Raw genomic sequence first — 13,427 nt, 5'->3', positions numbered from 1 at the left:
GCCTGAAAGGTGTAAATATTGTTTTCAGTCAAAGTTGCTTTCTTTTTCTCTGATGGCCGATTCTTTTACTGATTCTCAGTAGCTCTTTTTAGAAGCATAGCAGCAAAGGGTGTGAGCCAAGAAGTGCAAAGGCAGAGTGACGATTTCTACAAAGACTGTGCAGTAATCTGTGTGGTAAATAACAGCTAGGATTTTGTGAGCCTTTCCCATGGAACAATTCAGAGCACGGATTGCTGTTACTCTTAGGGCTAACTGGCTACCACCACACGTGAAACTGAGAAAAAGTTCCATCTCTAGATCAAACTGGGTAGGGATGACCATTATAATTTTGGCTTTACCTTTCCTAACAGGGTCTGCAGGTGCTTGGCTACTAGTCATGATAGCTATATGTTACCTCCTAAATACCAATTGCTGAGAACGTGAGTGTGAGCATGCTATTGCCCTCAAGTCCTGCTTGTGGTCATCCCATTAGAAAATCTTGTTGGACACTGTGGGAAACAGGATGTTGGATTACATAGGCCTCTGATCTGAACCAGCAGGGCTCTTCTTAAGTTCACTTCACTGTAGTTCAAGCATTGTCTGCTTGTGGCAAGATGAAATGCTAATTGGGTTTTCAGGGGACTGGTGGGTGCATGATGCCCCCTTTCATCGGGGAACAGGGCTAGAGACCTTTCTGATCCCTTCTAATTCTTTTGATTATTTGCTTTAGACAATTTCTGCTTCTCCCTTTGGTTCAGTAACTAAAGGTTACAATAGTCACACGTTTAGGAGAGGGAAGGTGGAAGAGTAGTCCCTGAATCTAAGCAAGAGAATAACCTTGGAAAAATCTAATGTAGCAGATCGCTCTTCATCATTATATATCATTTCACTGCTGGTGTGTGTGTGTGTGTGTGTGTGTGTGTGTATAAGCTCTATTAACCCCATAGTGGCTACGCAGCTGCTAAGTCATAGCCACATTGGGATTTCCCCTTCTAAGCTGCACATTTTCAAACGATAAATTTACTCTGACTTTTACCTTTGCTCCAAGGTCACTCTGTTGTTTAGCAGCTTCAGTTCAGGTTTTCCAGTGTATCTGGGGTAAGCACGGGAACACAGGGCATGGGGCAGGGACAGGCTTGACAATGGAAAGGCCATCAGCCCACGCTCCCTCCTGCCCCTGTCTAGCTTTTTCGATTTAGCCTCGCAGCAGCGATGCTGCGGGCTTTAGAGCTGATCTCTTTCCAATGCAGCGTCATATAGACATCGCCCTGGTCATTCCTAGCATGGAAATACAATGGAACTGGGCAGGAATATTATGCAACTGGGCAGGAATTATTGCCAGAGATACACAAATAATCCCAGGAAAGTGATGTAATCCCTTACTTTGATTTGTTAAAGAGCTTCATCCCAGGTACCTGTTCCTTCTAATTATCCCCTACAGCGCTAAACTGTTGACGTTGTTGTTGTTGTTGCTGCTACCAGGCGGCAGCAATCCTTTGCATACCAGGAAGTGGGTTTAGGGGAGGGAATTTTAAAAAATCATAAAAAATCAACGGATGACCCAATCTGATTCAAATTTGGTATGCTTAAAGCCAATTTTGATGTCTTTATCTTCAAAGCTTATGCAGGTGTAAGCATTTGTTTAATTTTTCTTTTAAATCTTGTTCCTGTACATCAGTGGCCGCTCGGAAGATACGCTTGAAATCTGGTAGCTAAATATTGCACTTCTTTTGGCTTTATAGCACAATTAAAGCAGGATGCATGGGAGTACTTCGCAGTTAAAGCGGATTATAAGGTGGAAACTGAGTCATTTGCACGCAATTCACAGTGATGGCACAGTAGAACCCTGGTGTGATGAAGCTCAAAGTGTAATAATCTTCCTGGCTTTGCAGGACAGGAAAAGAACGAAAGAAGGAAGACCGGTACGCTTTGGACTGTCAGGAGAAAGCCTACTGGCTAGTGCACCGAACACCTGTGAGTGAGGAATAGTATGTTTTAAGATACTTATTACAATTATAATCTGAATCACAATAGGCCATATGTATTCAATAAATGTTGAGGGTGTCACACACCTGTACACACAATGTACCTGAAAAGGTGGGGGGAGGAATTGTAGGATTTGCACAGCTGGTTTCTTATTTGTCATAGGGTTGCTCAGGGGTGTGTGTGTGGGGGGACATATTTGCTTTCACCAGGATCACTATATCCTACAGTGAGGGGAACTACATGCGTTGTGGGTGTATGGCTTGTTTCAAAGACAGAGGTCTGGGTTGCTTTGAATGTCTTTCCTCCGTGTTTGTTTCCCAACTCCTCCGAGAGTGACTGCTTCCTCAACCTCACCCCAAATTAAAATCAGAAGTGCACCTCATTCTTGTTCATGAAAAGGTTTGCTTTTAGTGTTTGTATGAGTTTCCAGGCGAAGTATAAAGTGTTGGAGCTCCGCAGATATAGATAATAAAATTTTAAAAAGGGAGGGGAGGAACAGCCCATTCCTCTCCTCCCCCCGGTGTTAACTTTTTTTACTTTTCTAGAGGTGCGGGGCTGCCCATGGCGACCAATCAGGGGGCACCATGGGCTCTGCTGCCAAAATAAGTCGGGTTAAGTGCCCAACATTTTTGTAGCATAGTATCCAGGATTTGCCCCCGGATGGCTTCGCAATGGCAGCTGCATCATGTAGATGACGTGCCGCTACCACGAAGCCACCCCCGGGGCAAATCCTTTGTGTAGACATGCCCCTATTGGCGGGGAGGGGATCTTCCAGCATCCTTCCATCCTGCTCTGATGCACCCTTGCTAGTTGGGCTGAAAAGCCCGTCTGGTGAAATCTGCAGGGTGGGCAGCAGGGAGGCGAAGATCATCTCTGCTGCACCTCCTGCCCTGCTTTGGATGATTGGATGCCCCTGAGTTTGGGGTCTTCTGCATAATTAGTTGGATTGGATCCTTAGCCTTGTAGCGGGCAGTTATTGCTGTAGGAGAAGGGGAAATGGTTCTTCTATTAAAAAAAAGTTAAGGAAGTCCAGCTGTCCTTTCTACAGGTGGAGGAAGTGGGACACAAAGTCACACAGGAAGCAGTTAGAGAATGAGCCCATCTTCCGAGAACTGTGTATGCTGTATAAATCTGTCTTGTGCATATTTGGTTCCTTGAACTCAGCCACTGTGGTTTTACCTAAGAGATGTATGTTTCTTCAGGGTTGTAATTATAATGCCCCCACCCAACACCAGTGCCAATAGCAAGAGCAGTGGCACAAATGATGCACATAAACACATCATCTGCCCCCGCACTATCTGACTTGCCCACATTGATCCTCCTTGCCTTGAACTGCTCTGAAGGGTGCTTTTGGTAAATCTTCCATACTGGAAAAAAAAGACTCCAAGCTGGGCATGCAACAGCACCAAGCTTCTGTTATTTTGGAGGCACTTCTGGCAGATGCCAGTGGGGTGTTTCCTGAGCAGTACCACACTGATCACAGCATGCCATATGGCTTTGACACATGCCAAGAAGCTACATTCCCTAATCCCAAATCATAATCAAAGATCCACTTTTAATTGTGCACACTGTGTAAGCGGCCAACTGAGAGCCCAGCAGTTAACAGACAGAGAAGGTATAAGCCTCCGGCAAATGTCAGACAGTAATTGGAGCTTAGCTTGGGGGGTGGAGGGGAGAGACACACCATCTGTAGAAAGGGCCTAGATGCTGCACAGCCCCTTTGGTCCTGGCTCATCCTCCCTGCTGAAGCTCCTTTGATCACACTAGAGCTGCGTTTGGATCTTTCTTTTTCTTGAGCTGTTTCCCCTCTTTTCACCCTTTTAAGATAGCACTGGCTGAGGTTTAATTATTGATGACCAAACTTCAGCAGACATCAGATAGCTGATCAAAACTCAGCTGTGCTCAAAGCAGCTCTGATAGTGGTACCAATCTGTTTGCCATGTCAAGGCATTCCTTCCTTCAATGGGTAGCATTTTCTCTCTATGGTCCAACTTCCCATGCCAAGATTTTGCTAAAACATACTTGGGGTCGCCGCTCCTTCCCAACCTCTACTTCCCACAGTCCCCATCCCCATGCATGGACCAAATCTGCTCCAGAAGGTCTCCCAACCCCCTGGAGCAGATTTGGGGAATGGGGAGGGTGTGCAGAGGGGAAGGGGAAATCTGTTCTGCCAGTTGGCAGAACACCACCATTGGATAGAACCCACAGAAAGTGCCCCTGTTATTAAAGTTGTCAGGTGTATTGGTGGAGAAGGCTCCTGTACTTTTAATAGACACATAATAGAGGCAATTTTGCTCCTGTACCTTTAATACATACATAGTAAAGGCAATTTTGCTCCTGTACCTTTAATATATACATAGTAAAGGTAATTTTGCCTACTGTGGCCAAGGTTTGAAGGGGGCCCTCAGCAAAGGCTTCTCTAGTAGTCTCCTATTTTGGCAGGACCCCAACTGTGGGCTTCCCTGATAGCAGCTGAGAGCTGCAATTAAATAATTCCCACAATGCCCGTGATGCAGCATTGCACTGGGGCATTATAAGAGGAAGCACCATTTTATTTTCCCATAATGTTTTGCAGTGACACTGCATTGAGGGAAATTTAAAATTGTGGCTTGTAGACCCAGTCAGCTGCCTGGCATAGGCACTGCTACCCAATGGTGCTGGGTGCTTACACCAGGCCCAGCTTTGGCCATGTGTATCCTGCGCTAAAAACAAATCAAACTAAAGTAAAAAAAAACATGCACCCAAACTCCTGTGACCTTTATACATTTTGCAAATTAAACAAATATGCATCTATTTGCGCATTGTTGCTTATTTCTACACCATATTGAATTAGCTGGTGCAGAATATTGAATATAGTCTGTTTCTCCTAGTTCTAAGATTGGGGCCAGGAGGTACTCTTGGAATTGAAGCCTGACCACTGGAAACATGAGCCTTTCTCTCTCTCTAGAGAATGTACCCAGTATTACTCACACATATATAGAGTCAGAAGACCTAAAGACAGTAGTGCACGCGCTGGTAACCTCAAGGCTTGACTTCTGCAATGCGCTCTACATAGGGCTACCATTGTACCTAGTTCGGAAACTTCAACTAGTTCAAAATATGGCAGCCAGGTTGGTCACCGGTACACCTAGGGGTGGCCACATTACACCAACATTAAAATCATTCCACTGGCTGCCAATTAGTTTCCGGGCAAAGTACAAAGTGTTGGTCATCACCTTTAAAGCCCTAAATGGTTTGGGTCCAGGTTACCTGTGGGATCGCCTTCTCCCATATAGTCCGCTCCGCACACTCAGGTCCTCTGGGGTGAACTTACTTCAGTCAGCTAAAACTAGGCTGACATCAGTTTCCCAAAGGACCTTTTCTTCTGTCGCCCCCAGATTGTGGAATGGCCTACCGGAGGAGATTCTTAAAATTAACACTATGTATGATTTTAAGGCAGCTTTAAAGACTAGCCTTTTCCAGCAGGCCTATCCAGATCAATGTTAAATCATGATTTTTTAAGATGTATTGATTCCTGTTCTAATGTTGTTCCCCGCCTCGATCCAAAGGGAGAGGCGGGTAAGAAATAAATTTATTATTATTATTATTATTATTATTATTATTATTATTATTATTATTATATCAAAGCCTGCTTTCACAATCATAAGGGCTAGAAACTTGAGATAAAAAACAGAAACTGAGATCCTGAGGATGCAGAATTCTCCACCCATTATATCCCCTTTGCTTCTGCAGAACTGCAAAATACACAGTTCTCATTGAGGCATGTCATTATTTCTACAAAAAAAAAAAAAAAAATTACAACATTAAAAAAGTTCTTACCTGGTTTAGGCTTAGATCTGGTTGACAAAATGGCGAAGCTATTCTATTTAGGACCTATCAAATACGTCTACATATTCTTGTTTCAAAATTAATTTGTCTTTTAACTGCCAGCTAATAGGTAGATGTAATCATACACCATCTTATGAACGAATAAATTGAAATACGGCACAAATATGTCATTGTTGGGCTTTGTTTTGTTTCTGTGTAACAGCCAGGGATGCAGGATACACTTGACTATGGCTTAGACCGAGTGACTGAGCCCTATGAGAATAAGGTAAACTAGGTAAGTTTGCATTTTACAGTATTACTTTGATTATATTTTTGAATGATGGTACACTGTAATGCATTTCTATTCTTAAATGTGTATTTATTTAAGACTTCTTAAATAAGTCTTAGAATATCATCAGACGAGCGTTTTATCGCACACTCGTTACTGGCCACTCATGGTTTCTCATGGTTTCTTTTTTGCCACCATCTGCCTCTCACGCTCCTTCTGCTCATTTTCCCGTTGGAAAAAAGACCCAGAAAATGATCCACATGGTCATTGTTTACTTCCTCTTTCTTCCCTGTGTAAAGAAAGAAGAAGTATTGTGGGACAGAAGGGGGAAGCGACAGTAGGGCAACACGATTCCCCCCTCCCTATCTGATGACACTCATAGACAAGCCTTGATTAGCTAATAAGAACCAAAAGGCCGATTGCCTGTGGTGATAATGGGCAGGCACTAAGAGGTATGGAGTACCATAAAAACAGTGTCAAGTTCCAGAAAGCATTGTATTCACACTGACTTATAAGCTTAGAGTACTAGCAAAAATTATGGGAGTTTTATCCACTTTTGTCATGACGTCCAGATGAGTTTCTTGCCTTTCCTTTTCCTCAGTTTAGTAGAATAGCACACAGGAATATAAATCAGAGAGCAATACCCAACGGGACGCAACCGATGACTTCCCCAGGAAATCAGTGCCCCAGTGAGCACCATTGGTGTTCCGCTAGAGAAGGTTAAGATAGTATATGATAATTTAAATTAGCAGTTGTGCCCCACTGGATACTGCCCACAACTTTTATCTATTTAACTAGTGGCCTTCTTGGCCTAGATTTCACTGAGACAATAAATCTGTGACTTGGCCATTACACTTCTAGGCCAAATTAGACAAGATGAGGGAGATCTGGGATTGGAAATCTTATTATCCCATCATGTAATTATCTCGCCAGGAGGAGATATTGTGGGGGCAACAGATTTTAAAGATACAGAAGTCGCATTTGTTGTGATCTGAAGCGGTACAGTCCAGATCTAGGTTCAGTGCCTCAGTGAGAATTAAACCCTTTAAAGCTCAGATTTAATTTAATTGCACAAAATGAATGAAAAAGATGTTTTGGTATGTAGGACTGTCTGGATGTACATGCTAGTCATGTAATGTAGCTGTTTAGAGAGAAGGTAGGGAGAGAGGACCAGGCAGTTGAAGCAATCTGATGTTTTTAGGCCAATAGGCCTCCCACTGAAGGTGAGGTTTGGATGTTTCTTTGTGTGCATGCAGTCAAAGCCTTCCCAATGGCAATTGTTTTCAGCAAACCCTTCACAGTGCTAATAAACTTTTCATTTGTGTAAGGGTTCTCAGCCATTTCAGCTGTCAGAGGCAGGTAATTGCTATGGCCAAGTGGGCTTGGTTGCCATGGAGACTGAAGTGGAGAGCTAAATACTAGGGTTTAGGATTTACCTTTTACCTTTAAGAGAAGGTGGTTGACACGTCATTTTGAAAGGAGAACAAGAGTCTGTCATCCAAACACAAACTGGGGAAAAAAAGATTATCAAGCCAACCTATGTTGCTCACCACCTATGTAGAGGTGGGATGGGGGGAGGATTTTGAATGCTATAGAAAGCTACTAACACTAGACTTATACACACATACAAGCTCCAACACTTTCAAAATGTGCTACATTCAATCCTTTCCCCACCCTTGCCTAATAAGACCTTTTTCGTTCTTTTAAAACCTCTTGTTCCCTCAGTAGGTGAGCCCTTGATTTTCTCAGGCCTCAGAAAAATCTCTTCCAATCAGGAGGGGGTATAGATTGAAGAGGGGGGACTGGAGTTGAAAGGACTTTATAAAAAATATAAATGAGTTTATTATGAGATGAAGCTGTGGGGGCAATAGATTTTAAAGAGATAGAATAGAAGCCCCATTACTTACTGGGAGTCAGGGGGTTGAGGGAGGGAGAGCTGGTTCTTTTCTCCTCATGCTGAGTTGGGGAGCTGAGTGGATGATGGGACTGGTAGCTGGGAAAATTGGGTTTCCCCCAGCAACAGCAAATAGTGACTTGAATGTTGGGAAGATGTGGTTCCTTGGCAGCTGACAGACTAGTGGGAGAAAGATGTCTGAATTCCTCCATAGTAGATGCCCTAGCAGGGGAAGGTCATCTGGATCACACACAACAGTTTTATTAGGAATGCTCAAAAAGACCATCATGTGTCAAGGCCCACTGCGATTGTATGTTGGTAAAGGAGGATTAGGAAGGCGAAATGTGTGGATGTTTCTTGGCCACATTTCCTTTTGTTTTCACAAAAAATATGTTTTTTATTGCCAGGGTAGGCTATGCTTTCCTCTCAGTTACAGACATGTTTCCTCAGGAGCAGGCTATAGATGTATATGAGTATCACTTGCAAGTGGAAAGGTCTTATCCGGGGAGTGGGAGGGGAATTATGCAAAGATCATAGGACTATATCATTGCAAATAATATATTTTTGTAACTAGCTCCTTAAAGAAATCCTATTTTCATACGGCTAATTTATGGCCGATTTTTGAAATGTGGAGGCCACTATCCAGGGTGATTTTATGTATTTCATATGGTTGTTCTTGGTGTTTATGTGAATTTATATTTTAGATTTGGACTATTCTATGTTTATTTTGAATATTGTCAATCTCTTTGATTAGGGGAACAGCATCATATGTGGTTTAAAAATAGATAATAAGGCACCCCTGGGCACTTTCATGTGGTGTACACTAATCCGAGCCCTACAGGCTCTGTTGTTAATACAGATTCAAAGCATAAACTTTGTAATCAATGTCAGATGAGTAAAGTGTTCAATGTAGAGAGACATTTTCATGAGCTCGTGTATTGATGGGTGAAAAAGCTGCAAATTCTGGAGTCAATTCAACTCTTCAGGAATTTTGCTACTGTTCTCAGTGAATTCTTGGATGTGTACTGCACAGTTGAATCCCTAAGTAATGAATCATGGGGTGGCAACCCTAAACCAGACGTTTGAAGCATTTAGATAACAAATTATAAATGGAGAAGGCATAAGTAACTAATAAACAAAATGATGGAAAAATGGATAGATGGGTGAAACTTTTCATTTTAAAATAGCAAATACAACACCCATTTCAGTTACCCAATCAGTTACCTAGGGAGGTTGTGGGCTCTCCCACACTAGAGGCATTCAAGAGGCAGCTGGACAACCATCTGTCACGGATGCTTTAGGGTGGATTCCTGCATTGAGCATGGGGTTGGACTTGATGGCCTTGTAGGCCCCTTCCAACTCTGCTATTCTATGATTCTATGATTCTATGATTCATTAAGAGCTTTGTTGCTCTCTGAAATAGTTAATTAACCACTTCCCTCCTATCTTTTCTTTTTCTCTCCAGTCTATTTTTCTCCGGTGTGTGTATGGCCTCCCTGTCTGTGAAGTCCTTGGTTGATTGTTCTGTAGAAGACTAAAGCACTATGAGTCACATTCTATTATATCACCGCTGTTCTCCTTTTACAACTGTATATTTAAGAAACACCAGCCTGGGAAAATGGAGCTTAATGGGAATGAGGAATGTATCTAGTCCAGTTCAGCAGATATTTTGATTTTATAATGGTAAACGTTTACTTCCGGTGGATTAGTCACACACAGTTCAATGTTGTCAGGTGATTGTTTGAAACTCTGTTGGGATTTGATTGTGACTGTGGGCTCTCTAGTGGGATAATGAAGTGTCCTAACAAGCTCCATTTTAGAGTAAAAACTTAGTGGACATTCACACACACACACACACACCAGGTGTAGGGCCCTCAGTGAAGTCCCAGTGTCCATTCCCTTATTTTCTCAACTATCAGTGAACAGTTGATGTCTACTGAGGTAAATTCACTGTTTTATTTGAGGATAATTCTTCCACTTAACCCTGACACAGTGGCCTAGCCCAAAGGAAACCTTTGGAACAGCAACTGGCAAGCTACATTGGAAGGGGAGCTGCCTGCTAATCTTGGCTTTCAATTTGGGAGCACATATTTATGTGGTTCTCAGGTCAACACCTACATGGATAGTTTTTCCCCTTACACTTGCATGTAAAGTCAAATGTATGGTGTAACTTCTGAAGAAGTCTACATATTTAGCTACAATATTGTAATTATTTTGATATTTATACTTAGACTTTAAAACGTATATAAATTGCATAAATGTAATACATTATAATCCACATATAATACATTAATTACAATGCTCCCACAAAAAATAAATTAAAAAATCAAGGGACCTAATTCAGTCTACCACATCCAAAATTCATCTATATTTTCTAAAAATTCAACATCTTCTTCAATAAATAGTATACAACCATCTTCTTCTGAAGTGCTATTGCATGCAATTAAAGTGCTAGTAAGGTAATATTAACCTTTAAACACCAATTTCTATATGTAATTCCTTTTGTTTTGTTTTGTTTTTTTAATTGTTAGCCACCTTAAGACATTTTAAGAAAAGGGAGGATACAATTGCTTTAAATAAATAAATAAATAAATATTCACAGCATAGTCTCAGAAGTCAATGACATGGTAATATGAAGCAACTGCTTTCTTTTGCTGGTACTATATTATTTCAATTGGCAGAAGACATTGGGTCTGTGAGAGAAACCAGTTGTGCCCGCTCACTCTATTGGCGTTGCACTACAGGTCATTTATGCTAGTGCCACATCAAATGTGTCAGTGCAGTGGCCCTGTTGGATGCTGCCCTTAAAGTTTAATATCAGCTGTGGGTAGCTTTGACTTCAATTGGGGCTGTGGTGCTGGTGAACAGGGATTAACCCATTCCTCAGATGTTGTTTTTGTGATGAAAATTGTCACTGAAGATGCTATTGGTCCTGAGGAGCCAAATATGCAGGTATCATACAGCAGACTTCCCCGGCCTGGTGCACTCCAGATGTTTTAGACTACAACTCTCAGCATTCCTGCCCATTGGCCACACTGACTTCACTGAGTTGAAATCCCAGATACCTGGAAGGCAGCAGGTTGGGGAAGGCTGCGATTACAGGCCCTGTATGGATCTTCTATTGTCATGTATAGTTTGGCTGGTTCTGTGCTGATTAATCCTTGCATGCAACTCACTGTATGCTGTAGCACTGGTCTGTAGAATCTGTGATTCTCCAGATGTTGAACTACAGCTCCCATCATCCCTAATGGGAGGCTTGGGCTGATGGTAGTTGAAGTTCAGCAACATCAGGAGGGCCAAAGGCTTACCACCCCTGCTGTAGCATTTGGCCATCAGTGGTTATTTGCATATCGGATACAGGACCTAGCTACATGTTAACCTGTTCATGTATTTAACATTACCTCAGTGCTCTTCTTTAAGAGCAACTTTGGAAGAGAGGAAAGGCATTTAACTTCTGGTGATTATCTGTGGGGGGCGGGGGAAGGAAACACTCCTCATAAAATGTAAATATGCTTTTGGAATCCTGTAGAAGGTGTTGCAGTTGGGGATTTTGAGTGGAAAACTGGCTGGCAAGAAATAGGTTATACAGCAGCCCCTTACCCCTCGCTGCTTTTCTGCTGAAAGTCCCCCTCCCCCATCTCATGAAATTGCTTTTAAAATAATAATGAAAACTGGTGTCCGGACCCCTATTACACACATTTACATATAATAATTAGTTAGCCCCTCACACATGGTAAACTTGCGCTACATGAGATCATAAGAACGAACATAAGAAGTGCCCTGATGCTGGATCAGACCAAGGGTCCATCTAGTCCAGCACTCTGTTCACACAGTGGCCAACCAGCCATTGGCCAGGGACCGAAAAGGCAGGATATGGTGCATCAGCACCCTCCCACCCATGTTCCCCAGCAATTGGTGCACACAGGCTTACTACCTCGAATACTGGAGATAGCACACAACCATCAGGGCTAGTAGCCATTGATAGCCTTTGCCTCCAGGAATTTATCCACCCACCCACCCTTTTAAAGCCATCCAAATTGGTGGCCATCGCTACATCTTGTGGTAGTGAGTTCCAAAATTTAACTATGTGCTGTGTGAAGAAGTACTTCGTTTTATTTGTCCTGGAGCTCGTAGGTGATTGAATAAGAGCCATAGAAGCAAAAGGGCCTTCACAAAACTTAGGGGCTTTCCTGAGAGCCTGTGCTTGGCATGCCTTTCCTCTGTTTCCATCAGCTTATTCCAAACAAAGTCATGGCATGATACTTCAAAGGGCGCTTCAGGAACAAACAGTCTGCAGTTAATTTCTAGCTTTCAGTTGCTTGCTGGCTGGTGGATGACACATAACATCATCTGAGCTATTTAAAACACAACATAAGCGCAGCAGATATTGTTTCTGGGGCTTTTAATTGCAATGTCTATGTTTTGCAATGTGTCAGTTCCTGTCACCTTTAACTAATACTGAATGATCTATTCTCTGTCTCCTAAATGAATCTATATTAGCTACATTAGAATAACCCTGTAATTAAATGCACATGCACTCATGTAGGCTGAAAAGGAGCAGGCAACAGTATCTGCTAAATAACAAAATCATATGGTGGGTGGAAACTCTTCACATCAATGCACTCCTTGTTAGATGCACTGTGTAGATACTAGTCTGAAATTAGTTGTTAATTGTTATGGGGGTGGGGTGAGTTGCTCTGATCCAATGCAGTTTTGAACACACACTCAACAGTTTTTGTTTTTATTTGCTATTACGTTTCTTTGTTTTACAGAAAAATACAATGGATGTTTACAGGAGAGAGGTAATTTCTTTTTCACTTCTTTAATAAATATTAATCAGTGTTTGTTTGTATTAATAATGATAGACATCCAGTCCTAATAAAAGTATTACTCTCCTAGATGCCGAATATAAAAGTCCTATTGTAACAGTCCAAAGACTGCCCTGGGGCACCACATACGTTTGCCATGTTCAAGACTAGTCTGGGGTGATTTTTTGTTTTTAAGTGTATGAGTGAAACTAAACCAATCAGATTTCATTCTCAAGCCCACATCCAGTACTGCTGTCACTGTGTACCCTTTCATTTACACCCAAGCTGGTGAAGATTCATGGAGAATCTACAATCAGAGTTTATTCCCATGCATCCTTGGCTTGGCCCCAGCTTTTTAAACAGTGTGCACAATATATTTCCTGGATGTCTCAAGATATTTTGGTACCTCACGTAGGGACATTGGTGAAATCTGCAATGGATTCAAATGAGTTCCGATTTCTATGAATCCAACCAACAGATTCTCCAGTGGGCCTGGCTTTGTCCAAGTTGTGCAGACTTGCAGACCTTTTTTTTATTTTGGGGGAGATTTGTTCAAATTTGCACTTGTGCTAATGCAAATTAACACGAGTAGAATGAAATTCTCTTACATTCCTTAAAAATATCCAATTCCCAACAGAATGAAAGACATCCAACAATCCACCAA

The 13,427-nt window shown here is 42.1% G+C and overlaps 1 protein-coding gene across 1 annotated transcript in view; it reads left to right on the top strand.

The window, feature by feature from the left end:
- RGS9 (regulator of G protein signaling 9) overlaps positions 1–13,427 on the top strand; it is a 64,285-nt gene that overhangs the window by 22,932 nt on the left and 27,926 nt on the right. Inside the window, exons 8-10 of the mRNA XM_063120041.1 lie at positions 1,872–1,953; positions 5,996–6,058; positions 12,728–12,757. Of these exons, the coding sequence (XP_062976111.1) occupies positions 1,872–1,953; positions 5,996–6,058; positions 12,728–12,757 (175 nt within the window). The remainder of the gene's footprint in view (positions 1–1,871; positions 1,954–5,995; positions 6,059–12,727; positions 12,758–13,427) is intronic.

The sequence above is a fragment of the Elgaria multicarinata genome, chromosome 3 (genome assembly GCF_023053635.1).
Source record: "Elgaria multicarinata webbii isolate HBS135686 ecotype San Diego chromosome 3, rElgMul1.1.pri, whole genome shotgun sequence".
Classification (NCBI taxonomy): Eukaryota; Metazoa; Chordata; class Lepidosauria; order Squamata; family Anguidae; genus Elgaria; species Elgaria multicarinata.
Note: the sequence above shows the minus strand (reverse complement) of the source record. Positions and strands in the feature narration are given on the sequence as shown.